Source organism: Pygocentrus nattereri, chromosome 5 (assembly GCF_015220715.1).
Source record: "Pygocentrus nattereri isolate fPygNat1 chromosome 5, fPygNat1.pri, whole genome shotgun sequence".
Taxonomy (NCBI): Eukaryota; Metazoa; Chordata; class Actinopteri; order Characiformes; family Serrasalmidae; genus Pygocentrus; species Pygocentrus nattereri.
In genome coordinates, this window is record NC_051215.1 from 39,408,631 (window position 1) to 39,435,920 (window position 27,290).

Genomic DNA, 27,290 nt, shown 5'->3' on the forward strand with positions numbered 1-27,290 from the left:
AAGAAGAATTGGAGAATCAGAGAAAGTGGAAAGCAGAAAGATGTGTTTAGCTCACAGCGTAGGACCTCTCTCTATGATGGTAAGTGAGCTCCTCCTAATTACTATTCAATAAACTCCCGTTAAATTAACAGCTCAATAGGCAGCAACATCTGCTGTATGTGGCAGGCCACTGAGTCGTACGTCTTCCAAATCCTCTCTCCCTCTCTCTTTCTCCCTCTCTCTCTCTCTCTCTTTTGCTCTATTGTCTGTCTCTTCCGCATTGGCTTTCAGCAGCTTCGTTCCAGCTTTTCCCTTCTGTGTTGCTCCATTTCACACTTTCCACAGTCCTCTGCTTTCTCTCTGGCTGGTTAGTTAATTGAAACCTGAATGTGAGGACATGAGGACTATGTGTGTGCGCGCGTGTGTGTGCATGCGTGCATGGTGACAGCGATGCTGGAACTGGCCCATGGATAACTGCATTATTCAGCACCTCTCTACTCTGACGTCTTAAAGCAGATGAGAGAGGGAGCGAATGGCTGGACGAGTGTCTGTCATTGAGAGATTACTGCAGCCGCTCAATCAGACTCCTCTCACTCCCCTCAGCAAGCACAAAGAGCCACACAGCTGCTGGACCCATCTACAGGCATCACTCACTGCTAATGAATATATCAAGTTAACCCGAGCACCCAAGCTATGGGAGTTATCTGTAGTGTGGTTGTGAGGGAGAGGGTGAGGAAAGGGCAACAGAATTAGCCATGCTCAAGTGGCTACAATTGGTCACAAAAAATACGGGGGCTAATGCAAGTCTATTTTTGTATGTTTTTGAGAATTATCAGTGATAAATAATAGTTGAAGTGGCAAATCCTTAAGACAATATTCTTAAATAATAAAGTGTCAAATACTCGATCTTGATTTTATATAGAACCTTTCAGTAAATGCTTCTTTAAAAACTAAGTTGAAACCCTTCAGTCCATTGCAAAAAAGTTCTGAGAAGTCTCATCTCTCTAAGTTACTGTTGCTTTGTTTGTCCAACTTTCAGCTCAGACTATCAGGCTTGTGCTAATAGACTAAAGAGTCCAGCATCACAAAAGAAAATTTAGAAACATACAGAGGGAAATGTTCTATCTGGTAGCAACTGTTGCAGGGTTTGAAGTTTTACAGGATGCTGGTAACACAAGTTTTTGGAAGTTTATTCCAAATTTACACTACTTCTGTTGCTCCAAAAATACAATATAATCCAAAATATTCTGGAAACCATATTAACAATCAAACCATGGACATTTTTAGCAACTGGACAGGCATACAGTTGCATTCAAGTTTTCCTTTCAACAGAATGTTTTAATCATAAATGCGAGCACTCTTTATCCCCTTAAAATCCCAGGCTTATTACAAAGTAAAGCTTTTTATTCAGTAATTACAGGGCCTTCAGTGCAGATGGGTTGAGCTGTTCTTAGGTTGTAGAAGTGTGTAATAAAACTTTGGGTCTGCCTGCAAGCCCATGACCATGTAAGGTGTTAATCTGACTCATTTATCAAGCTGTCAGCAGTAGTTAGCTTTTGTTGTTGAACTAGCTGTTCTTAACATTGCTCTGTAGCGATATTTATTGTTAGCTATTAATCTTATATCTTATGAAGTATGTTTTATCAAATACAGTAGCCCAGATATAAGGTTGCTTGCTTTTGAGCCTGCATAAATCTGCCTGTGATCTTCGACAGAGATTAAGCCAAAACTTTTTGATGATAAAAATCACCACCTTCCAGATTTTCAAGATAGCATGGGTTTGAATCGCAAGTTCCATAGTTACACATTTTCACATCTAACTCTAATTAATTTATTGCTATTGTCAGTCTCACTACAGGTTTGTTGTGAGAACTGTCAAATTGATCTCTTCACCGGATGGAAGTAGCTGTATTTAGATACAAATCTGATTGGCTAATAGGTGTGTCAAACATTATTTTGCAAGTAGTATTTTGCTAATAGTAATTAACAACTGCAATTAGCAACTGTTGCAGGGTTGGATTAGCTTTAGAGGATCCTGCCAGTCCTTCAACTTAACAAGTTTGTGTTGAGTTTAGATTTACTGCATAGTGGTTAGTTTGCAGTTTAAAATGCTATGCTACTGAGCTGGGCTAGGTTGCTTTAGTTAATTCAGCTCGGCAGTTTGAAAACTGCAATAATTATGCTATCATGCTAATATTAGCCAAGTTACTCACATTATGCGTGATCTGCCTTAACAGTATGACTATTAATATCATCGCTGTCATATCAAAATCATGTACCTCCATTTTTCTACGTCCTTTGAGCACAGCGGCTATTTTTATGTTTTGTGAACATTTTAATGACATATAGACTTACTTGGAATAAAATATCATTATCAACTTGTTTTTACCTTCTCCTGTAAATATACCATTTTGGTGATACATGGTTTTGTTAGGACATCAATGATATGCATAAAAATAAATAGCACTTTAAATTATTTACATCTTCTCATTAGCAATTCTTGCCAGTGTTTTGTAAAGCTCGTCGTAGATGGAGCATGGATGTCCACTGAAACCACTCAATTAAAAAAGTTCTTTAGGGAGATGAAACTGTTTCTTCTTCTCCCCTTGTTCTTTTTAACCATCTTTTATTTTGAAAAGTGCAGACTAGAGCCTAACTCTCATTCCTCATCTTCCTCTCACCTGTTCCACACTACAGAGCGCTCAGCATTGATCCAGACACACCCGGCTCCTCACCATCAATCATAACACCAGCTCTCCCCTCATGCTTACCCAAGGTCCGCCCGTCCTCCTTTCCTCTTTTAGTCACCCAGGTAAAGACATTCATCAGCCATCTTAACCCTCACTCTCCTTTTTTTTTTTACCTCTTGCTCTTCTGGCCCCTTTCTCTTATTGCACAGGTGCTCTGCAGTGTGTCTTTTGTGTCTTACACTGTGAAGCAACTGGCGAACAGGGCCAATCACAGCTCAGAGAGAGAGAGAGAGAAAGAGAAAGAGATGAGCAAACAGTCATTGACACAAAGAGGTCAGTCCATAAATCTTAGGTAGATAGAGCAATCCCATCTGAGCAAGTTATGGGTGAGGCCTGAAAGTGGAATCACTGCGGTCAACAAAGAAAGTGAGCGGGAAAATGGAGAATATTTTCCATGAAATGAGGAGTGAGCTGCTACTAGGCATCTTTCTATTTTGTCCTTTTCTTTTGCTCTTTCTTCAGCCATAGTCATTTCACTGCTTCTAGCTGTCCCATGTGGTCTAATCAGGCAAGTGAAAAATCTTGCGTTAATTAATCCTGTGAAAAGGCCAGGGCTAATTATAACAGGTGAGCGATGATTCTCTTGCTTCTGCTTCTCTCTCTCTCACTCTCTCTCTCTCTCTCTCTCTCTCTCTCTTTCCCTCCACCCCTTGCTGTACATCTGTCTTTCTGTACACACCTCTTCACCTATGATTGATAGCTGGGCCTGCAAATCCACCCTGCTTGTTTTCAGACTAGGTGTATTAGGTGCTCTTGTAACACTGCAGATCAGCCACAGTATATATTTATATCATTATATAAGTGAAAAGCATCAAACGAAACCTACTGGCTTGACAGCAGGGTGCTCCACTGCAAGTTATAATGAGCAGTGCTTATTGTATAAAACTTTCAGTTGTTGTGTTTTGTTGTTCATGTGTTTAGTTTACTTTTGGGAATGCTCTCGGTAAAGCAGGTGAAGCATGACATGTTTATTTGGTAAGAAAGGATGCGCAGCCGGGGAGAAGTATTTCTGTCCTTATTGTCAGCAGGCGTTCGTTAACACAGCAGCAGTCACACTTGCTGGATTTGCTTGTAGGAGCGTTATCTGTACGCCCAAATTAGCTCTGATAGCCAGATGCAGCCAAATGTAACTGCTATCACTGTCATCCCTCTGATACAGTTTCATAAAAGGGAGTACAGAGTTATTCTTATGATTAAGAAGTAAGGCGTCCATTGTATCAGCTTGTTTAAATATTTTCAGTACAGAGAACAGAGACATAATGACACACCTGCTTTTAGGTTCAGTATGGTTTTCTGTCAAGATCTCAATATATTTTATATGGATGAAAATGACTTGATTCTACAGAGCTCTAATAAAATATTCCACAGATTATTTTGGCATTCAAGCAGGGTTCATGTACAGCATAACTCCACCCACTTTACTCTAATAGGGTAGATGCAAAGTTTCCTCAAAAGATATCAAATGAGAGACTCTTGAAAGAGACAGAGGGGGTTATTGGCAAAATTTTGAATGTTATTTTAAACATTGTTTCGGTTAAGATTGTTATAACTATGCTATTCGTGTTTAATGACTGAATGATTTATTACTGATATGGAAAGAGCAGGAGCCAAACTTTTTGCCATATTGCTTGACAGTATATGTTTAGATTTACAGTCAAGTCTAAACATGTTATTTTATTGTACAGTTGTATGCAAAAGTTTAGGCACCACAGAAAATTGTGTTTTTTGATTTTCTAAATGAGAATATGTATGCATCCTCTTCAGAGAACACACTTCTGTGCACTTAATGTACAATTACTGTTTATTATTTGCTAATTTTAACATATTAGAGGCAAAACAAATAAGTTATGGCATATTTTATGTTTTATATTTTCCAATGTGTTAAATAGAAATTGTGCGCTAAAATCAGAAAATCATTGCAATGTTTGTTTGTTCCTTGTGGAAGATGTGTTAACTTATTTTCAAAACATGTCATTTGGCCAGGGCTGTTGAAACCTTTCCATAAGACTGAGTATTTATCCAAGTCTTTATGCTGGCTGGACTTAGATCAGCTTTTGACTTGGCAATCGGTGTGGCATTATACTGCAAATAAGCTCAAGAACATCATTTCACTACACTCTTGCAAAGAATATATGCATATGCTGCTGGGACAGTACAACGTATATATCGATAAGAGTCTTAATGGAGTCATTCACAGCATAGGTCACCTGCGATTGTAGCTGTCTTTAATAAGGCAATCAGGGCATAGAGTTAGGTCATCGCTCTTTTCTGTCTGCCTCAGGTCATGAGGGCTCTCAGTGCTGTTCGGTGGCAGACACTGGACCTGGGCCATGGCAGCTAACCTCAGGTGCATACCTGACACACTTTGTCCTCCCAATATCTTTCCTCTGACACAAACCTATTTCTCACCTCTGCCTCAGGACTTCTCCAGGCTGTGACATTCGAAACGGTACTGTCAGAGAGTGAGAGGCGATAAGTGTGCTGTGTCTGACTATGAGCTACTTGTTATCTGTGTCTCCGCTCTCTTCCAACTCACGCTCCTCTCAGTGAGCTGATAGATTTCCTCAGCTGCTTCTGCTTGTTGACCATAACAGGACAGACATGTCCATGTTTTAGACCCACTGTGGTAGGGTCACCCTGTCTGACATTTTAAGTTACATTCCTAACATCCATGAGTTAATGATAAATCTGGTTTATTTTCATTTCATTTGTTGGTTATCCAGATGTCCTAAACCTTATATAATTGTAAAGTTATTGTTGTACATTATTAAAACCACCTTAGTGTCCATTTTATCAGCTCTACTTACCACACAGGTGCTCTTTTTATTTTGATAATTACAGACTGTAGTCCATCTGTTTCTCTGCATACTTTTTAGGCCTCTTTCCCCCTGTTCTTCAATGATCAGACCACCACAGAGCAGGTATTATTTGGGTGGTGGATCATTCTCTGCAGTCACTGCAGTGACACTGACGTAGTGGTGTCATGTTAATGTCCTGTGCTGCTGGACTTTTTAAACACTGTGTCCACTCACTGTCCACTTGTACCTTGTTGGTCCACCTTGTAGATGTAATGTCAGAGACAGAAGCTTGTCTGCTGCTGCACAGTTTGCTAGTCATCTTCTTGTCCTTCGTCAGTGGTCACAGGTGGTGCTCACAGGACACTTTTGGCTAGATATTTTTGGTTGTTGGACTATTTTCAGTCCAGCAGTTACACTGAGGTGAAACTTTTGCAGCACTGCTGCATCTGATCCACTCAACACACCAACACAAAACACACTAACATGCCACCCCCGCATCAATGTCACTGCCCAAATAATGCCTGATCTATGGCATCCTCTGAGAGTCCTGACCATTGAAAAACAGGATGAAAGAGGGATAACAAAGTATTCAGAGAAACAGATGGACAACAGTCTGTAATTGTAGAACTACAATGTGTTCCTTTATGATACATGGAGCTGACAAAATAGACAAAGAGTGTAGAAACAAGGAGGTGGTTTTAATAAAATTGCAGATCATTGTGTATTCAGTTTACATGCGTCACTATTCTAATGCAATTACTTAATTAAGGTATCCTAATAAATTACATTTACATGTGACTTGCCTTCTGCATCAACATGTTCAAGTTTGTTGGCTAATTTACAGCAACATAGGATAGAAATTTTGATCATTTGAAATGGATGAAAAACAACCATTCATAACATCTGTGATGTGATATACTACAAAATGCAAAAAAGAGAATTAGACTTCAGATATAAGTATGGGAACATTTAATTGAAATGTCATTTCCAGGTTAATAGGGACCCAAAAGAAAATATTAAAAGAATGGCTAAAAATGGAGATAAATTATTTCAACAAATCAACACACTCAAACAAACATACAAATTCCTTCCAAGGCTTTGCTGTAGTAAAAAGACTCTGAAGTCAAATTAGAGAGAAAGGTGAGCTGGAGATCATCTTCACACTTCTCGCTTTTTTGACTAATAGAAAAAATGTAAAGGTGTTTTTTTTTCTTTGTGCAAAACAAGACCATGTTTGTGTTTTGTGTACTCAAGACAAGGATTTTTAATGGTCAAATTAAAAACTCTATCTCCTTTTCTGATTACGACCATGAAAATCATAGGCAATTGATTAGAAGTTTAGAACAATGGTCAACAACTCTGGTCCTTAATTAGCTGGATCAGATGCATGAGATAAGGGAGGGGGTAGCATGTTCAGTGCAGGTTGGATCTAAGGTCTGCAGGGAAGTAGATGTCCTGAAGAAGGGTTTGTTTATCAGTGGTTTAGAATTTGCACGTCTGATATCATTTCTTTGTTTGCATTAGTGAACTGCAAGTGACTAATAATTGTTGGAAAAATTGCTCCTCTGGAAAAATTGCGAAATACAGATTGTCACTGTCCAATCAAAAACACTGATCTTGCTTTACAGGAGAAGAAGAAATCTTCCTCAATTTTCAGTGTAAGTTAATATAAAAAGGCTTTATTCCAGGTGATATTGGAGCATTTTGATAGCATTTTTATACTAAAGACAGCTGCTGTGTAGGGAAAAATAAAAGTCAACAAAAAATAGTATGACATCACTGCCAGTGTGTAGCGTTACAGAAGTTTTATCAAGTCATTGTGGGACCACTTCTGATATAGCTTGAGGAAGGCAACAGAAAGGAAGTGAATGGATAAAAATGGTTTCTTTGTGTCCTTTTATACCACCACTAAGTGATTATAATGTGTTCATGCATGTGTAGATTGGCAGATAAGGCCTAATCAGGATGCCCACTGCTACTTGTGTGAAGTACCTCTCAATCTCAGTTCTCATTTTTTAATCTTCTTTTAACCACAGCTAAAGCCCAGCACTGCAATTAGAGTGAAATGTCACTGGGCCCAGTGTGGCCCATGTCTCACTCAAGCTCCTCTCCGCCCAGACCGTTCCACTGCGTGTAATGAGAGCATGCGTCTGGAGGCGGGGACGCATTCCGCCTCATCTGCCCCCCTCTCAGCCAACCCCAGCACACAGGCCTCACTTCCATGCTCGGTTTTCAGCAAGTTGTCAGCTCTGGTTTCACTCGAGTCCTGTGCCAGCTCCACATCCATTACTCATCTAATTGATGTGCAGGCTTGTGTGCTGAGCATTCGCCCTGCAGATTAACCACCAAGAGCCTTTTCCACTGTAGCCACTACGGCCCGCAAAGCCACTCAATTCAGTGTTTCATCTGGTGTTACATTAGATGATGTTGTCCCAGAGGGCATGGGAAAAACCTTGGGTCTATGGTGGATGGAGCAGAACATAGGTTCTGCATCAAGCTCCAAAGCCAAAGAACTGTACAGAGCTCCTTGAAGAGCCAGCAATAAACATGCATTTGTGTTAGTCCTGGGTTCCAGACAGCATCGAAGCACAGAGTGTAATTTTTTGTTCTTTTTCTTTTGTGAATCAAAGCATTTTGGAGATAATTTGAAGTTTAAAGCCCCCCCCACCCCCCAAAAAAAATGCTAAATCACTTCTTGGCATGGCAAAAATGCCCTGTAACAAAGGAAGTCAATAACACATCTTTAAAAAGAAACAAAAAAACAGTGTAATGGCTCTGTGAGTCATTTAGCACTTTAGATATCAACAGTGGACTTGCTTATTGAGGACCAAATTAAAATCTAAACACCTGAATTTGTCAGCTTAATGTTTCTGTATGTGCTCACTGTGCTTAAACTTTCTGCTGTGTGGGGCCTGTCATTTAATATTTTATGATTATTATTTTGTGAAATGCTTGCAAAACATGGTGTAGATTTATACATCAGGCTAAGGTGCAATACAGCGCAATTGTTGCAGACAGGAATTAGGGGAGGCTGTCTCTTCAGAGAAATGCCTTAATCACATCAGATTGACCTTGTATTTCTTTTTTGTGGGAGGTAATTTACATGGGGATGACAGGACAGTTGGCGCCAATGCTGTGCTTGCCAAATGTTAATCCACCTCAGTTGGGCCTTTATCCAAGCTACTGTTGTTAATAATAGATGTGGGGCCTGCTTTGCAGAATTCACGCTTTCATGGTTTATCATGCCTTCAAATACAACAAGTGAACAAAAATGCATGTTGTTTTATTTTAAATCCGTGTATCTGTTTGTAAGGAAAAACATTGTAAGTAGTGCACATATTTTTCCAGGTGCACACAGTAAAAGGCTGCTAAATGGTTCTCGGCTGGGATGTACAGTTAAAGGAAAAAAAGAAACATTAAATGGTATAAAACCTTTACATCATATGGAGGTTCTTGAAACTTTAAAAAGGTTCTTCACTGTTCACACACACGTTTTCACTCATTACATGCTTATATACTTAAATACTTGTTTTAAGATCCATCCACTGAAAGGATCTGTAGAGAATCCAAAGTGGTTGTTACATGGCATCTCGCCAAATGACCTGTATGGTCACCTTTATTTTTAATACTGTGTACTATAGGAGTCACATAAGTTGGAGTTGAAGTGTGTTTAGCTAACTACAATAAGTGACTGTGATAAAATAGCCCCACTTGGCAAGAGCTCCTGTAATACCACATGTACACCACATGATGGAAAAATAGCAGTGTTCATAAGAAACTCTGATATCATAAGACTGGCTGTCCAAGGGCTGTCTGAAAGAGTTTGAAGTGTAGATTTGTAAGTGAAGCCCATCAGTAAATGGTGCTCTAAAAAGCTGACGAAAACTGTGATAGATCTAAGTGTTATGCATTCTTCTGTTCTTTGTTCTTTCTGTCCACTTTCTGGGCATCACTTGAGCTCCTTCATATGCTCAAGTCTTGGGGATGCTATCAAGCTCCATAATTACAAACATCTGCGTGTGGGATTAGGGCGTCATCATCAGGAGGCTAGTCAATACAAGAGCTTGTGTAGTTGTGAGCATCAATCCAAGTGTGTGAGACTAAGTCTCTTGGACGATATGTTATACGAGTGTCTTTGAGTTTCTGTGTGAATAGTGATGCAATTAAAACAACAGAACAACAGATATCACCGACTGGAGCTCCTCAGCGGTTCTGTCAAGAACAATTGTTGAGGTTAGAAGTGGATGATGATCTCTTACTTTCACAACTTTCATAATAATCAGAACTAATCTCCGGAATATGGACTGTCATTTATCTTCTGATCATAAAGCTATACTAAGATTAATGAGTAAAGCAAATGTAATGATAATCTGAAAATAGCATATGAAAATGATGTGACGTTCTAAAGACTGCCTTGTGACAAAATGATACTTTTAAAAAGCAGAAGTATCTCTTTAAATGTGTCACTTTGAAAGTGAGACTATTTCCTGCTCAGTTTGTAAAAAGACATTTTCACAAATTTAGCAGTACTTTTAGTCTCACCAGAGATTGAAATTCTACTGAAATTCTAGTGAAATTCTGATGAAGTGAGACATTAGCGAACACCAACAAACATTTGTCTCTCACTGTAGTAATAACATGGTAATAATGAGTATCTAAACGCACTCAGAGAGAATTTCTGTGGTGTTTCATTTTATTTTAAAGCATTTTGTTTTATTGTAGAGTTGTTCGTTTGTACAGCGCGTTTGTTCTTGAAAGTAGACCAAATTAACCCAGATGAATTGAACTGGTCCACATGTTTAACAAGGTTTGTGTAGTCTTTAATATGGCGTTTAACACCCATTATATTTGTGTATTATTTAGGCTGTATATTTGAATATCGTAATAGAAATTTGCTTCTTTTGTATGCTGTAAAGATGCTGTAGGGTGGTGCAGTGTAGGAGGCTGAGTTGGTCATTACTGATTGTTGGAATGAAGAGAAATTTTGCTGTTTTTGAGTTTCGGAAAAAAAAAACATGGGCAAATTAGTAAGGCAAAGAGAAAAGATTTACCACCTCTTAATCTGAGTTTTTACTTAATAAATAAATGAATGAATGAATGAATGAATGAATGAATGAATGAATGAATGACATAACATGTTCCATGGAGTAACTGGACATTTGTTATAACTGCAGTTGTAGATAGTTAGGGTGTATAAATAAGGGGGCACATTGCTTTATTATGGGTCCTCACTCACAAGTACAATAATAATAATAATAATAATAATAATAATAATTTTATCATTTGTTAAGTTCTCCTTTGCTGTCATTTTCCAGAAGAGCAAAGTTGGAGGAGTGTAGATCTGAAGGTGAGAGCTGAAAGAGTAAGAGAAGGTAGCAGTGAGTAGTGAGGTGATTAGAGAGTGAGCTGAGAGAGGATTGCCCTCAGCACACCCTCACTGCTGCACGAAGATTAAATGAAGACGTACGTGGAAACCTCTGTGCTTCTCGATTTAGAGTATCCGATGCAGACATTAGGCCGCATCCATCACAGCAGATGTGTGCATGGATGATTTAGTAGCCTTAGAAAGGCCATACGAGCAAAAGGCAAACTTGGTGAAAAGAGCCGACATTGCCTGTGAAATCGGATCCCTCGCGCTCGGAAGCAGCGAATAAATTCTATAATAAAGCTGTCCAGACTGTCCTCCGCGAGCCTTTAACAAAGTGACCCATTTCGCTCAGTCGTATGCGCGCGCTATTTACAGCTAGACCCCCTTAAACTGAGACCCCAGTATGAGGCCAATCAAAACGCTTTGTTATGTTTTTATTACTTTTATTCTCTAGACTCGGTGGAGGTTTTCTCGTTCACCAGAAATTCGTGACTATTTGGACGTTTTTTTAAGGTACTGAGCAAATTCAGCATCATTAACATAAAGACCAACTGTAGACTTCAGTACAGCGCGGTTCTCTGTGGTATTCGTTAAACAAATAAGTCAGTGTTGTAGAAAGTTTTGCATTGAGAGTTTGAATCGGCCTGTTTCTCTTTATTCTTCAGGAGTTTGTATAATGGTCACGCTGTACACTGTTGGCGAACATTTCTCTATATAGTGCCAAAAATGGTCCTTAGGGGTGTAACAACAGTGGAACACTTTTTGGTGCTATTTACAACACTGTTCAAATATAGGTTCTATATAGGAATATCTTCTCAATCTAAAAGTTCATGGTTACCGTTTTCTTGAGTAAAGATTCCTGAAGAACCATCTGAATCAGCCGTTTTATACTGAAACGGGCTGATACAGCGCATCCAGTAGATTGCGTATTAGATCTGTTTCTGTGTGTTTTGGTTCTATCTGATAATTGTCACACCTGAGTTGGTTTTGTTCATAATTTGGCTCTGTGTGAAGTTTAATAGGGCTTTACGCTGTAGTGTGGCGCTAGCTTGGTGGGCTTCAGTAATGCCTCTGTTTTAATGTCACTCAGAGCGTCAAATGACCGGAGCTATTTTGAGTTACCCGTATATCATGCTGTGTTTTTACGTTTCTTTTTTTTTATAAGAACGAGAACTTAATGAGTACATTGATTTTAGCTTCATACGTTTTTGCCCAATCCACGGTTAATTTTATTCACACTTCAGGACCACCGTCTATTCTGACGAACAAGTCAGTAAGTAACAAAACAGTCATTCTAACGAATGGCTTGAGTTTTAAACAAACAAACAAACAAATAAATAAACGAAGCAGTTATGTTCATACATTAAAAAAAGATAATAATACATTTTATTTGAATGTAGATTCTCGATGCTCTTCCTCAGCTCGCTAGCATGTCTTGCAAGTCCAGGAGTAGCTGAGTGTGGCAGTGTGTGCAGGTTCCTCCTCTCTGCTGGTCACTCGGAGGCCTGCGGGTCTCTGCATGGTTAATTTACAGAGATCACACACACTAGTCCAGCTTCTCTCACAGCTGACTGTACTTCATCACTCCGCCATCGGCAGCTTCACGGAGACAGAGGCAGGAAAGCGGCCTGTATCTCCTTCAGCCGGCCTGAATTTCCATGTATATGAGCGAATTCAGCGTTACCCACGTCTCACATGCTGCGCGAGACGACGAGGAAAAAAAAAGGAAAAAAAAATCCTCACAACGCCAAAAATATGGGAGCAGGAGCAGCAGGCGATTTTTACAGATGAAATATCTTACTGCTGATGTGTGCTGGCCCTTTGCGCCTGAGTTATGGCACTGGGGAAGTGGTGCAGCTGAAAGGGACGATCTCTCTCTCTCTCTCTCTCTCGCTCTCTCTGTCTGTCTCTCTCTCTCTCTCTCTCTCTCTCTCTCTTTCTCTGTCTCTCTCTTTTTCAAGTATTATCAACCGTGATATACTGTCTGGGTTCATAATACCTTTATGGAACCAAAGACATTATCTCTGAATAATCTATTCTTAGAAAGAAATACTTGAGACATATAATAATAATAATAATAATAATAATAATAATAATAATAATAATAATAATGTTTTGAAGCAAATCCTTCTGATTTTAATGCATTTTGTATTTAAATTACCTTTTAAATCGCTAAATGTCTGCTACAGAATTATTACAGAATCGTCTGATGCTTAATATGCTCAACCAAAATGAAGATTCCTATCGACAAATCATTAATTTGGAAGAAATAGTGGGAGCATTAAGTATTCTAATCCGGTTGGGCTCCTCCTCCCGGCCATGCCCTCTAATTAACGGGGCTCCTTCCTCGCTAAAGCTTGCATTGGACTGCAACATAGTCAAAGAGCAAGAGAGAGACAGACAGAGAGAGGAGGTGGAGAGAGAGAGGGTGAGAGAGAAAGTGCCACTGGATATAATTGATTGTCTCGCTATCAACAATAACTTGTTAGTATAGTCAATTGCAGCTGCTTTCCAGGCTCAGTGCGCGCACTGAGGTATCAGAGGCTGTGGGATTGTTTGTGGCAGATCTGGACCGCCATCCAGGAGCCTTATCCGGGAGAAGTGAAGGCACTTTAAAGGACCTCAAGTTCTCCAAGCCTGCGGCAAAACGAGCCTGAAGACAGCGGGCATGTAATTCCACACACACGCCGAGCGCATCGTCTCACTCGCTTCCCTCCAAACCCAGCGCGTCTGTACGAGCGGAGCCGTTGAGCTTTCTGCTCATTCCTCCTGTTTTTGAGACACGCGAGTGTTTTCGAAACGAGCTGAGGGCGAACTGAAGAAAATGAGCTCCAAAGAAGACGCGAAAGGCGCCTCAGTGGAGGACAGGAGGCGCAGTCCTCTGGACCACCTCCCTCCTCCAGCCAACTCCAACAAGCCCCTGACGCCCTTCAGCATCGAGGACATCCTCAACAAGCCCTCGGTCAAGCGCTCCTACTCGCTGCTGCCCGCCGCGGAGAAGGCCACTCCGGCCGGACACCCGCTCGCCTCCCGCGCGCTGCTCACACACACTTCTCCTCTGTGCGCGCTGGAGGAGCTCGCCAGCAAAACCTTCAAAGGGCTGGAGGTCAGCGTGCTGCAGGCCGCCGAAGGTAAACACACACCAGACAGACATGACCGCATATTACTGACAATAAATAGAAACAAATAAATACGTAAATAAAAAATACACTGAAAAACTGACGCATTATTTGTGCTACTCGATTGAAAAAATAAGATAAATTCACTTTCTTTCTTTCTTTCTTTCTTTCTTTCTTTCTTTCTTTCTTTCTGCCTAAAATAATATTTTACGTATTTTTAGTATTTTTTTATGATTTTTGTTTTCTGAATTTATTTATTACAGGATGGGAAAGTTATTCCTATTTTTTTAGTCTTATTTATTCTATAAATTTACATTCATAATAAAAATTCAAGTAATACAAAAGACTTTAAAGCAATTAAAATGTAGAAATGGCCTCAGAAGAGGCTGCTTGAAAGTAGAAAAGCTACTGAAGTCAAACCAAAATAGACTATTCATTTTAGAATTTAATTATTTCATATTATTATTATTATTAATAATCATAGTAATAAATGTGAATTACTTTTTATTATTATTATTATTATTGTTGTTGTTGTTGTTGTTGTTGAACAATAAAAGCCACGAATGAATGCATTTGTTGAGCATGCAAATATTTCATTTTTATATTTAGTTTGCTTCTTGAACGTATTTAATATTATTATTATCGTTAGTCGTTTTTTCCCCTTATTGTAGTTTTCGTTGCTTCTGTTGTAGATGGTTGAAAGGTGGTGAGTGGTCAGTGTAGTGACTGTACTGACTGTAGCGCTCTGTGTGTGTGTGTGTGTGTGTTCTGCAGGCAGGGACGGTATGACTCTGTTCGGTCAGAGGAACACTCCTAAGAAGCGGAGAAAGTCTAGAACTGCCTTCACCAACCATCAGATCTACGAGCTGGAGAAGCGCTTCCTCTATCAGAAGTATTTGTCCCCCGCTGACCGGGACCAGATCGCTCAGCAGCTCGGCCTGACCAACGCGCAGGTCATCACCTGGTTTCAGAACCGGCGCGCGAAGCTCAAGCGCGATCTGGAGGAGATGAAGGCGGACGTGGAGTCGGCCAAAGCCCTAGGCTCCGTGTCCTTTGAAAAAATGGCCAAACTGGCTGATCTGGAGAAGTGCGCGAACGGCATCTCCGGCGGCGGCGGAGCGGCGGCGCGCGATTCTTCCACGCAGCCCGGGCACGAGCGTGAGGGTGCGAGCCGCGCGCCAGCGTCACCGGCCTCCCCGTTCACAGACCGCACAACCAGTAAAGAGTGCTCGGAGGACGAGGACGAGGAGATCGACGTGGATGACTGATGGAGCTGCACGCGCTCTCTGAACTGCTCCTCCTTCAAAAGCCCTGCAGAGCTTAAAGTGCCATTAATGCACCAAATGTATTTAAATGACTTATGACAAAGAAGAAGAAGAAAAACAGAAACAGAGAAAAACTCAAAACAAGCATGGACAGTTTCCTCAGATCTATTTATGCAGTGACACCGATCTAAATATCACAACCATTTAGCCTATTTATTTTAGACAAACCGGTAGTGGAAGGAAAGCAATAAGTACCCTGATATATTCTCTCTCTCTCTCTCTCTCTCTCTCTCTCTCTCTCTCACGCACACACACGCTCTACAAAGACGAATGCACATCTAGGCCATATAGAACCCTTACCGTGTTTTGAGTAATTTATTATGCATGTTCTATTTTATTTTACGGTTTTGTTTTTGTTAAAGTGACTGACTGCAGCTCTCTCATATGAATATCTCCAAAATGTTCACACACGGCAAAGTCCACACGTGTGTGTATGTGTGTGTGGCCGTGTAATGCGTGTAGGACTGCACACTCAACGTTTGATACGTTTTGTTACAAAACATTTCATACTGACGTTACTGCGTGAAAACGAAAAAAGGTTGAATCTAGACGGTCACGTTTTGAATATATTTCTTATGGTTTGTATGCCTGTAAGTGCCTTTTAAACCAAGACACCATTTAAACCCAGTGTACAAAGTGTAATGTATTTAAAGGAAATAAAAATCTCTTTCTCAAAATTTCTCATCTTAGTCACAGCTTTATTTTACTCTATTCGAAATAATTCTAGCTTATATTCTGGAGATATCACGGTAAAATATGTAGACTGGTTTGGACATTTAAATGGTTTCATTTTCATCACCTTCAGCTGCGCGTGCTGCTAAAATAGTCTCGTTTTTTCCTCTTTTTTTAAACACAAAAGTGGACTTGTACACTCTTAACTACCCCACTGGCTTTCAGTCTCGCCTCCTTTTCTCCTTTCATTCGTAGACAGGCGTAACCTCAGCCATTGGACGCGTGTTTTCAATGGGCTATGTTGAATAGATTTATGTGAGAAACAGAAATCTGGTTGGGTGAATGTGGGCATAAATAGTGCCTGAAAAAGTGCAGTTTTGGGCCACTTTCTGAGCGCCTGTGACGGCCTTTTCGCTGTCATTTCTGGAGTGAAGCGTGAAACGCGGGGACAAATGAGCAGCCTTCCCTCCTGCGCCAGGCTCCAATGGGCCTCAGTGCGCCTCCCGCAGCTCACAATACGGAGACAAGCGCGCTCAAAGGACACAAGCGTTCGGGGGCCATATGGTTTCTGAATTTTCCTCACAATTTCAGACAATTTGATGGATTGAGTTAGGCCTCCCTTCGACGTGTTTCGCTCAATTTTCACAAAAGGCACTAATGCATACATAGGCCCTCTCCTCGTGCGAGGGCATCTGGGCCTATTAATGTTCCCTCTTTTCTTCCTTTTCTTGCTCGGCTGTTTTAAACAAGTCTATGAATTACAATGAAACTGACTCGGTTTGTTAAGAGGTTGCCTTCTGCCCTTGTGGGTTCGTGTGAAGGGCTTTTCTGGCAGCATTTTAAAGCGGTTCATCTTGTGGCTGAAGTGGTTTTAATACTAAACAGGAGACTTAATGGATCGTGGTTTTTGTGCAGATATTTGACGTCTTTCCTCCCAGACTTCATTTCTGGGACTTTGGTATTTTAACTGTGCAAGTGGTTGAACAGTTGGCCTTCATTTTAAACACAGTTTAATTTATAATTATCGACTCTATTAAACGTCTGTGTGGTCAACAATATTAAGTGATAAGAGATTATTAATATTACTATTATTATCGTTATTATTATTGAGGTGTTGTTATTAAACGGTTATTATTATTATTATTATTATTACTGACTCATTATTGTTATTGTTATTACTATATCATTATTATTCCGGTCTTCATAATGATTACATGAGACTTGACTGATACAGTGACATTTGAGCTGTTCACTTAAATTAAGCTTTTAACAGCTTTTCTGGAATTGAACTGTAGACCAGATCCCAAATTTCTGACATTTTTATGTTATTTTTATATGCAAGGAATCTCACAGTTTACTGATGGCAAAAGCAGCATGTCTTTACCTCACGATCTCACCATTGTGTAGTTATGAATGAACTGGAGCAACTTTCTACGGAGGGCAGAGGCATCTGTTGAGGCGGGGGGCATATCATCCTGAACATTCCGGTTTACTAAGGCTTGCTTCATGTGTTTTGTGTGTGTATGTATGTGTATATATATGTGTGTGTGTGTGTGTGTGTGTGTGTGTATGTGTGTGTGTGTTTATAGATAGATAGATAAATAGCTGTTCGTGGTGGACCTGAACTGTGAATAAGTGGTCTGGAGTTGGGTCTAATAGGGGGATTATAGTCCTGTGAGCACTGTGTAAAATGTGTCGCCACTCCACACCCCATTAAGATAAGCGGATACCAACGTCACTTCCTGTATATGTTCTTGCTGTTCGAATCCACTCTTATGCCTCTCTATACAAGAACGAATGTCATCGCAGTCCACCAGGAAGGTCGTTTTTTGGCACATACTTTTGTCCATTTCAGCTGCTGGTTCAATTGCGCATGTCAGACAATGTCAGAGGTCTTACAGCTTAAGATCTGATACCTTAATTCAGACAAAAGCCTGCTCTTCTTTCTTGATGCTGCACTAAACCTCTCATATGTGCTCTGGTTATAGCCTAGGCTAAAGAGTTATAGTGGAGAGTTCAGTGCTGATATGTCAGGACCAGTTCCTTATTTTATGAGGTGTTGTCAAACGTGGCAAAGATAAGTAATACTACAACCCGAAAGAGCAGAACGTGGTAATTAATCCCCAAGTCTTAAGTGTATTTCAGCTCAAGAGAGTGAGAGAAAAAAATCACTAATTCAATCGTCCGGAAAATTGAAGTTTGATGCATGAGTCCCTGCTGAAACAATGGGGTTTGTACACCCCCCCACCTCTCTTCTCCTGCCTAATTGTAAGGATTGAGAGGAGTTTCCCAACGATATTCTTTATCTTACTTAAAAATAAAATGGTAAGTAGCCTCCTTTTAAGTAGATAGATAGATAGATAGATAGATAGATAGATAGATAGATAGATAGATAGATAGATAGATAGATAGATAGATATTTTACAGTGAACTTGATGCTGTGTGTTCTGATGCTGTGGTTTCAGTGAGGGGGTCCCACCTTTAGCCCTTAGGTTTAAACCCACGGCATTAGCAGAGCGGACAACGGGAAATATCCAGGTCGTTAACGTTTTAAAAAACATTTCATCGACTCCACGCGAGACTTCATGTCAGAAGAGTGTATGATTTGAGGTGAAATATTAAGTAGATTAACCTAAGGGGAAAGCTTGATTGATCACTAAATAGGTCGGATTTGAAAGTTTTAGTTATACCGCTCCTGTAGAGCCCCTTAATGCTTCAAACTTCAATTTTACGGACGATTGAACTAAGCATGTCCCTGACAAAATTGATATATGTATTAATTTTCTTTAACTGTTGATTAATTACTACTCTCCACTGAAAGAGTTATACGAGACTTTTCGCCTCAAATTTGCATATTAATCAAATTCTAGTTGATAATTCAAACGGAAAAATGGATCTAGGGGAATTGAGAAGCATAACTCGAAAAATATACCTAAGCCAGATATTTTCCCTCCCTTGCTGCTAAGCTGCTTGTCTAGTGTATTAAAATCAAAGATGCAGAACGAGTTAGCCTGGCTATTTGGTGAAAACAGAAATTGCCTGTCCAGTTTTATGATGTGTTCATGCTGAGCAGGCAGATCTTAATGTGACCTGTCAAAATGTCCAAGATTTAAAGGAGAAAGAGGCTTATTCAACACACAAGCTCCAAGCTCTGTGTGGTTGTGTTTGTGTTTGTGTGTGTGTGTGTGAGAGAGAGAGAGAGAGAGAGAGAGCGAGATTAGCACAACAAGGCTAAAATTAGTTTTACACTAAAAACAAAACCCACTGTTGTTTTAACTTACAGACTTTTAATTAACCTGTAGTTTATCGTTTCAATAATAAAGCGATGCATTGTTCTTTATATATCTAGTATTATAATATACATCATTTTATATATATATATATATATATATATATATATATATATATATATATATATATATATATATATATATGTGTGTGTGTGTGTGTGTGTGTGTGTATGTATATATATATATATATATATATATATATATATATATATATATATATATATATATTGTGTGTGTGTGTAAAACAGTGGGATCCCTCTTTATGAATTTGTTATATTTCTAATGAATAAATTAGTATAATGAAGGACGGATAAGATTAACTGAGTACAGTACTAATATTCAAACAAAACTTCATTTCCTCGAGGAATGCTTTGGAAATGGTTAACATTCACACACATACAATCACAATGTGATGTTTATTTGTTTTTGTTCCACTGTTTTTTCCTGTGTTTTTTTTAAACAAATAATTGTTCGCTTCCCAGATAAATACGTTTATATATCATTTTCTCAGATGACCCTTTGAACTCTATTCCACTTCAGATCCATTAAACCTTAAATATAAAATTTGTTTCTAATTACAAAATCATTTCTCATTTAGACACTTCGTCCTCAAACTGCATTGCAGAAATTGGTGTATTGAGTTATGATTGTAATGAATGGTATAATTTTGTTAATTGCGATTTTAGTGTTAATATAGCACGGATTGGTATTTTGAGGTTCTAACAAATGAACCTGACTTATGGCAAATGAAGTAAGTTTATGAGTGAGTTAAGGCATCGTGGCAATGTGATACGTTGCTCAGTGTACAGTGTAGTACCGAATATCAGAGAAAACACTTGCTCCTTCTTTTGAGTTAAAGAAACATCTCCGAATGGCCCAGAAATTATTTTATATCTGCAAACTGAATTCGTATTTGTTCCGCAAGGAGACTAATAGCACGTCTTGAAGCCCACTGAAGTGAAACATTAGTCTTCTGCCCAAATGCTCAGTTTGGTGGGCTTTTGCACACCACAGGGGGCGCTAGTTATTATGCCATGTCCTAACATTGCTGAGTGACTCGCAGTCACTGTGTTAAATGTTATAGATATGCCAAGCAGGGCACTGTCCCCTATTAGTCTAATCAACCCTCTTTATCTTGGCCAATGTCTCATATCTACCCTTAAGCCAGACGACACTGTTCATTAAACATCCCATTTGCACTGTCCAACTGCAACTGCATATAACAAACACTGAAAAGCCATTAAGTTATTAGTTCTGGCATAAAGACTCGATCCCCCATAATTATAACTCAGAGTCTCTATATGCGCTTTATGTTCCACCTCAGAACAATTAGACTGTCTCTTAGTTCACCTCAGTGACTTCATCACTTACACTTGGTTCAGTCCACGTTCCGGAGAGCCCGTTTTCACTTAATTACTTTAGTCTAATTAAAGTTTGATACAAACCTATGATGCCTTTCTTCAGAGTTAACTTATGAAACAATAACGTGACCGTCAACTGTTATTTATTTACATATTATAACTGTTATAAGTTGATTCTTCCACTGTGTGAACAGTGATTGGTACAAACTGCGAATACTGAGATTATGTGCAGTATGGATTGTCAGGCGCACGTGTCAGAGTGAGCTCAGACTGGCGGAGTGAAAAGAGTTTAAACAAGTCTACAGGGAGCCGTTAGAGGGTGTGTAGCCTGTGAAGAAGATGACTGGAGTTTCAATTAAATGAATATTCCAACGTTTTCTCATGGCTAACCAACCAACCAATCAAGTAAATGAATGAATGAATGAATAAATAAATAAATAAAGGAGCGCGATTTATTTATGTATTTATGTTTAGTTGCTTAAGATATAAATAAATAATTATTTAAGAATGAAGGTATACCAGACTTCCACGAGGCACAGAAAGCGAGAGTAAATTGGTTTTGGAGGCCCTGCCTGGTTATTCTCCACCGTTTTCTTCTTCTCCTGAAGAACGGAACACGTGTTTATAACGGCTCTGGGTCTATTTTACTGCCACGCTCTTGTGACTATGAAGACCTAAAGGGTCGTTTTTCCGTGCTAGCGGTTTAGTTTTGTTTCCTCGAGATCTCGTTATATTTGTCATTAACAGCGAACGTAGTCTTCTGGAAATCTTGAGTTATTAATATCAATCGTGACAGAGCGAACGCTGTTTTGTCACAATAACCTAATGCCGTCATGAGAAGAGCATACATATCTCAAAATCTCAAGAAAACAGCATCGGTAGTCATGATAACGATACATGCCTCACGATCTCGAGAAAAACAGCACTGGTTTTGCCATGATAATAGCATAAATATCTCAAGATCGCGAAAAAGCTAATGAAGTACCCTGCTTTCACGGAAAAACCGTAGTAAATGAATGGCCCTTGAGGGCTTCCGTCCGTGCCTCTTGTAGGTAGTGATGGGTTTCTGCGTCGTCGCTAGCTACCAAGCTAACAGGTAAATCCATTTGCACTGAAGTTTTTAGGAAATGTATAAAAACTCGTTAACAGTTCGCGCAGTATCCCGAGATGATGATGCGACTGGACGTTTTTAAGTCGTCGGGTGTATTTAGTTCTACTCTCAGTGGAAGGAGACGCTGTTGGGCTCTTCACCCCCTCTGTGATTACGTCAGGTACTCTTTCTTTTGGTGCAGTTGGTTAATAAATAATCAGTCAAACATATTTAGCATAAGGTTGAGATGCTGTGAACATGACAGCCGTTTGCTGTACTGAAGGAACTGAAACAGGAAAAAGCTGAATTTATGGTAGTAACTGAGGAAAACAGGAAAACAAACAATGCTGAAATGGAGGCTATTGAGAAATTTGGCTATCTGGTTGTGTCACGTTTTACTATATATCTGCTTTGCCAATTACCAGTGTAATCTTTTATGAAGTGATGCAGGTCTAAGACATAATTAATGACGTTAGGTCTAGTAGTATAATCAGGAATAGTCCTAGCATTACACCTGCTCTTACCCTGTGTTCTAGAGTGACTCAGTGGGCTGAAAAGTGAATTTTAGTTAAATGTCAAGGGGGCCACCATGTGGCGAGATACGAGCATTTTCTGACCTCTCCCTGCGAGCCGAGCAACACGACATGCAATATGGACATCTACTGCCATCTTGTGGTGGACCCCTTCAGACGCATCTCATTAAGGGGTATAAAGCCCCGCAGCACTGGGCTGTGCAGTGACGAAGCTCTGTCCTCTGGATGGAGATGGAGCTTCGTCGAATACCTTGGATGTATTGGGATGAGTTGGAGTGGCGTTTGTGATCCAGTACTAATCCAACTTCAGTAGGCTACTTGGCCTCACCAATGCTCTTGTGGCTCAGTGCAATCAGATCCTCACAGCAATGTTCCAGCATCTACTGTCAGGCCTTCCCAGAAGAGTAGAGGCTGTTACTGCAACAAAGAGGGGAAGCACTCCTCAAAACTTTGTTACTGTTAGACATTTTGGATGAACAGGCATAGGCAAACGTTTGGGCATGCGTTTATTTTAATTGAAGAGTTTGTGGCCTACTGCAGTACATTGCCTGTAGGAAGAGAGCAGGTATGAAATCATCCAGTCATCAGCAAGTGGACAGTGTTTCAGATGCTTTTTCTGTCAGCCAGTCGACATAACTACAGGGTTGTTTTGTGTTACTGGCTTGTTCGTGCATGCTTTGAAGGGGAATTCCATCAAAATTTCTGAATAAAGCAGTTAGTAAAACGTAAACGATTAAGTGGTTTGATGCAAACTGCTCCGGTTTACATAAACATATTGAGTCAGATTTGTTCACAGTGGTGTTGATGGCAACCAGATGTCTGAAATATTTAATGTCTGTAAAAGATCTCTCACAGAAAGTTATTACATGAAATTATTGCTGTCTGGTGGCCTAAATTTTCATTATACAGGTGATTTGATATCAGCTTTTCGGGCTAACATGTATTTTCTAAACTGGTTCATAGCAGACAGGTACATGAAAAGTGTTGGAAGACAAAATAGTACAAATTTTTAGCTTTACCACTACCAACATTACATTTAAAGGCAACGAAGTATGCAGAAGGTTTGAAACATTGGTAATCCCCTTTAAATGCAACCAATTAGAATCAAGCTCCTCTTTGTTCCACACTGACATCACTGCTAAACTCCTGATGACAGCTGGTTCTTGAAAATGTTTATTCACAAAATAGTAGAAGTAAATTCAGCTTTGTATTGTGGATTAAGAAAGAGAAAAAATAGTAACATTGCAAAGAGAAATGAAATGAGGAACAATTGAGACCGTTATCCCTGCCAAATGTATAAATACTTAATACAGTAATTGTACGTGAAAATATGTGCAGACAAGTCCTCTAGACCTATCATGTTCTTTAGTAGCTTTATTTAACAACCTTTTAGAACATTTTCAAATAGCCATGCTATGTTTTAGGTGGTGTGTTATCAAAACGAGTCAGAATTTGCCTCATACTTGCATATGGAAATATTTTACAGTTGCAATCAAATTGGTAGCACTGATTTAAAATGATATGTTCTTCAAAAGTACTGAGAGTCCTCTAGATATGTGTATATGTGTATGACAATTATATTTTCATTAAAGGTTTAAATCTTTTAGTAACTTCCTGCTTCTAAGATTAGGTGTAAAAGAATGTACGTAACCTATTAGATTACACTTGGAATTGAACTCTGCAGCTCTTTGTAACCTTAAGCTCAGTGTGTTAGCAAATATCCTGAAGTTGTGATGAAGAAGTGTGTATGCAGTGAGAGTGGAGACTAACTGAGCTGCTCTCTTGCAGCTGTCTGGACGAAAGGAGATCCACTGTGGGGCCTGACCTCTGGCCCTCTGTTATCACTAGTAGCTGACCTCAGGGCGTGTGGAAGTGCTGCTCAGCACCCACAGGGACAGGCCTGCACACTGTCATGACCTGCTAAGAACTACACAAACAGCAGCAAACTCCTTGTTATTAGGAGGGGGTTGGGTGGAGGGGAGCACTAGATCATGATGGATTAGTCCTAATCAAGTATAGATTTTTGACCATAGCCAAGTCTAGTTATTCCCAGTCATCATTCTTGGGGCAGGAAACCCTGCACATTTAAGTATTTTCTATTCCGAAAACACATGATTCTATTTGATTCTAGCAAATTACTTGTCTCCAGAGCTCCAGGTCTTTTTTCCCTCTTTAAATAACATTCCCCTATACAAAGGAAATATATTTACACATATTTCTCAAAATATGTGTCAGGTTTGTGAAGTATTTCCATATATGTTTGATATATAAATTTAGGCATCAAAAATAACACTGTTGTGTATATTTCATCTACATGTATGCACATTTTTAAATATATTGGGAAATATACATATTGACATATATTTAGATATTTAAAAATGGCATAGTTACCTATATCTAGTACCATTATTTTACAATATACACTGTTAATAGAGCAAATACACTGATAAGTCAAACATTGGGGCCACCTGCTAATATGCTTCTGGTTCTTAAACAGATCTGACCTGCTGAGGCATGGACTCTACTAGACTTCTGAAAGTGCCCTGTGGTATCCAACACTAAGACATTAACAGCAGATCCTTTAAGTCCTGTAAGTTGTGAGGTGGAGCCACCTCATATTGGACTTATTGTCCCGGCACATACCACAGATGCTGGATCAGATTGAGATCTTGGGAATTTGGAGTCAAGGGCAACACCTTGAGCTCTGCTACATGTTCCTCACACCGTTCGCAAACAGTGTATAGTGTGGAAGGGGGCACTGTTCTGCTAAAAGAGGCCACTGTCACTGGGGAATACCACTAAGGAGTGTACTTGATCCACAACAATATTTAGGTAGGTGGCACGTGTCAAACTGATGCCCACATGAAAGGCTGGATCCAGGGTTTCCCACCAAACCATTGACCAAAGCATCACACTCTCTTCGCTGTCTTCCCACAGTGCATCCCGGAGTCATCACATCCCCAGGTAAACAGTGCTCACACACCCAGCTGTCCACGTAATATAAAAGAAAATGGGACTCATTAGACTAGATGACCTTCTTCCAGAGCTATGAGGTCTAGTTCCAATGCTCATATGCCTATTGTAATTGCTTTGCACAGGGCTTAGCATTGGTACACTGACTGGTCTGAGGTTAGGCAGCCCCATACGCAGCAGGTTGTGAGTCGCTGTGTGTTGTAACCATCATTAAAATCATCTCTATTACACAGTGGCCTTTCTTTTGATTCGGACAAGGGAGACTGAGGAGTGGCTTGCCCCACCTCAGACCAGTTGTTGGTACCACTGCTGACTGTTATCCCAGACCTTAATGTGTGCTATTGTTACGAGATAATCAGCATCATTTGCTTCATCTGTGTCATAATGTTTTGACTAATCTGTGTACATGTACACATTGTTGGCGTTATATATAAAATATATAAATAAAACATTATATCTCATAAAAGGTAGCTTCACAGGAGAAAGAAAAACATTCTTATCTTTTATTATTGGAAGTTAATGTGTATTCCAAGTAATTTTGGACCATTAGTCTATTCATCCTAAGGTTTTGACACAACATAAAGGGCAGCCCTTAATTGATACTGATATTCTTCCATTACACCTGCTGATATTTTTATGTGTATTTTAGGAGGGGTATTTTTATTGGAACAAAAAGTAACAGATCCTGCCTTCCGCCCGAAGACTGCTGGGATAGGCTCCAGCACCCCCCCCGCGACCCTGACGGAGAAGCGGATTAGAAAATGGGTGGATGGATGGAAAAAGAATAAATGTTACCATTGCAAATGGAGCTAACTCCTGCACTCAAATCAGTACCACTTGCCTGTTCTTAAAACTAGAATACTGAAAGTTATTTGGGTGCATGAATGAGCTTACCATGAAGTGCTGTTCTTGTGTAAGGCCCCCTGAAACATCATTACATTTTTCGTGTGGGGGGGATAGGGATCACTCATAAATATGAGACTGATGAAGCTGAAGTGCATTTCTTTAGATGGTGAAAACTAGCAGCAGCAGTAAAAGAATCTGCTTTGAAAACATGATCCTAAATTTCTCCCACTTGCCAGAATAGTGTGCAATTACTTTGACATGATTGCCTTGTTGTTTTTGTTTTTTTATGGTTTTCACATATTGATCGGTTGTTTTGTGAAAATTGCAGGGTACTGAGCCTGGAAGGAGGAGTAGAATGGATTAGAAAACTGCAGTGAAGGTTTCACAGAGAAATGAAAGAAGGGAGCTGAGGCACTGAGAGTAAAAGAGAGAAGCAGGGGGCAAAGAGCCACACAGGCACAGTACTTAAGTTGTCAGCATTGGGGATAACTGGCATTGCAGTGCTAACTGTGTGGGTTTATGCTCACACACACACACACACACACACACACACACACACACACACACAGTTTCTTGCTCTCTGACTTTGTTTCTCTGAGGCCTAGTTGAGGCCGTGTCAGCAGCAGCTCTTATCGGGGTGAGTTATGGGCCTGTCTGCAGTAATGGTCTGTCACACACTCTGCCTGCCAGCTGTCTGACTTGCTCTTCTCCTACTTGGTCATACCACATAAGCAGCTCTGCCACTGACCACTCACCAAGACACACAGAGAGAACAGAGAGAAAGTGTAGAAAGAGAGAACAGAGTTTGAGTTAGCATGATTATGCATTCTCAGGAAGTATTTGTTCATTAATAACACATTGTTTTACCTGTATTTTTATATAGGCAAATTTTCCCCATCAGTTTGAACTCATTTGGTGTTAAAAATAACAGGGCACAGGGATGTGTCTGTTTAAAGACATGGCGTGTTATTTTAACACTGTTTTAACGCATTTGATCTGAGAGTGTGCTTATGGATCATTTTACAGAATTATTAAGTCAACATTTTGGACTTTTAACTGATTTGAACTTTAGACTTAAATGCTTTTGCTTTGATTGACCCAGTGCCTTAATTATGATTATTTTATTAAATTAAGTGATTGAACATTCCATTTTGTCACTACCAAAACAATCATAACACCACTGAAA

General features: G+C 39.7%; 1 protein-coding gene and 1 long non-coding RNA gene across 2 annotated transcripts; both read left to right on the plus strand.

Annotated features, from left to right (window-relative positions):
- On the plus strand, positions 1 to 27,290 carry LOC108442207. The gene is made up of 3 exons (XR_001859008.2): positions 1 to 79; positions 24,783 to 25,249; positions 25,908 to 27,290. It is a non-coding gene; the product is annotated as an uncharacterized LOC108442207 (long non-coding RNA).
- Positions 13,106 to 15,991, plus strand: lbx1a (ladybird homeobox 1a). The gene is made up of 2 exons (XM_017722137.2): positions 13,106 to 14,026; positions 14,789 to 15,991. Exons 1-2 carry the CDS (start codon positions 13,720 to 13,722, stop codon positions 15,280 to 15,282), a joined length of 801 nt encoding a protein of 266 aa, XP_017577626.1. The 5' UTR covers positions 13,106 to 13,719; the 3' UTR covers positions 15,283 to 15,991.

Excerpts from the sequence above, each read along its gene's own strand:
- lbx1a (XM_017722137.2), top strand. The coding sequence starts at position 13,720 with ATGAGCTCCAAAGAAGACGCGAAAGGCGCCTCAGTGGAGGACAGGAGG. Across the intron at positions 14,027-14,788 it reads CGTGCTGCAGGCCGCCGAAG|GCAGGGACGGTATGACTCTG; the intron begins GTAAACACACAC and ends TGTGTTCTGCAG.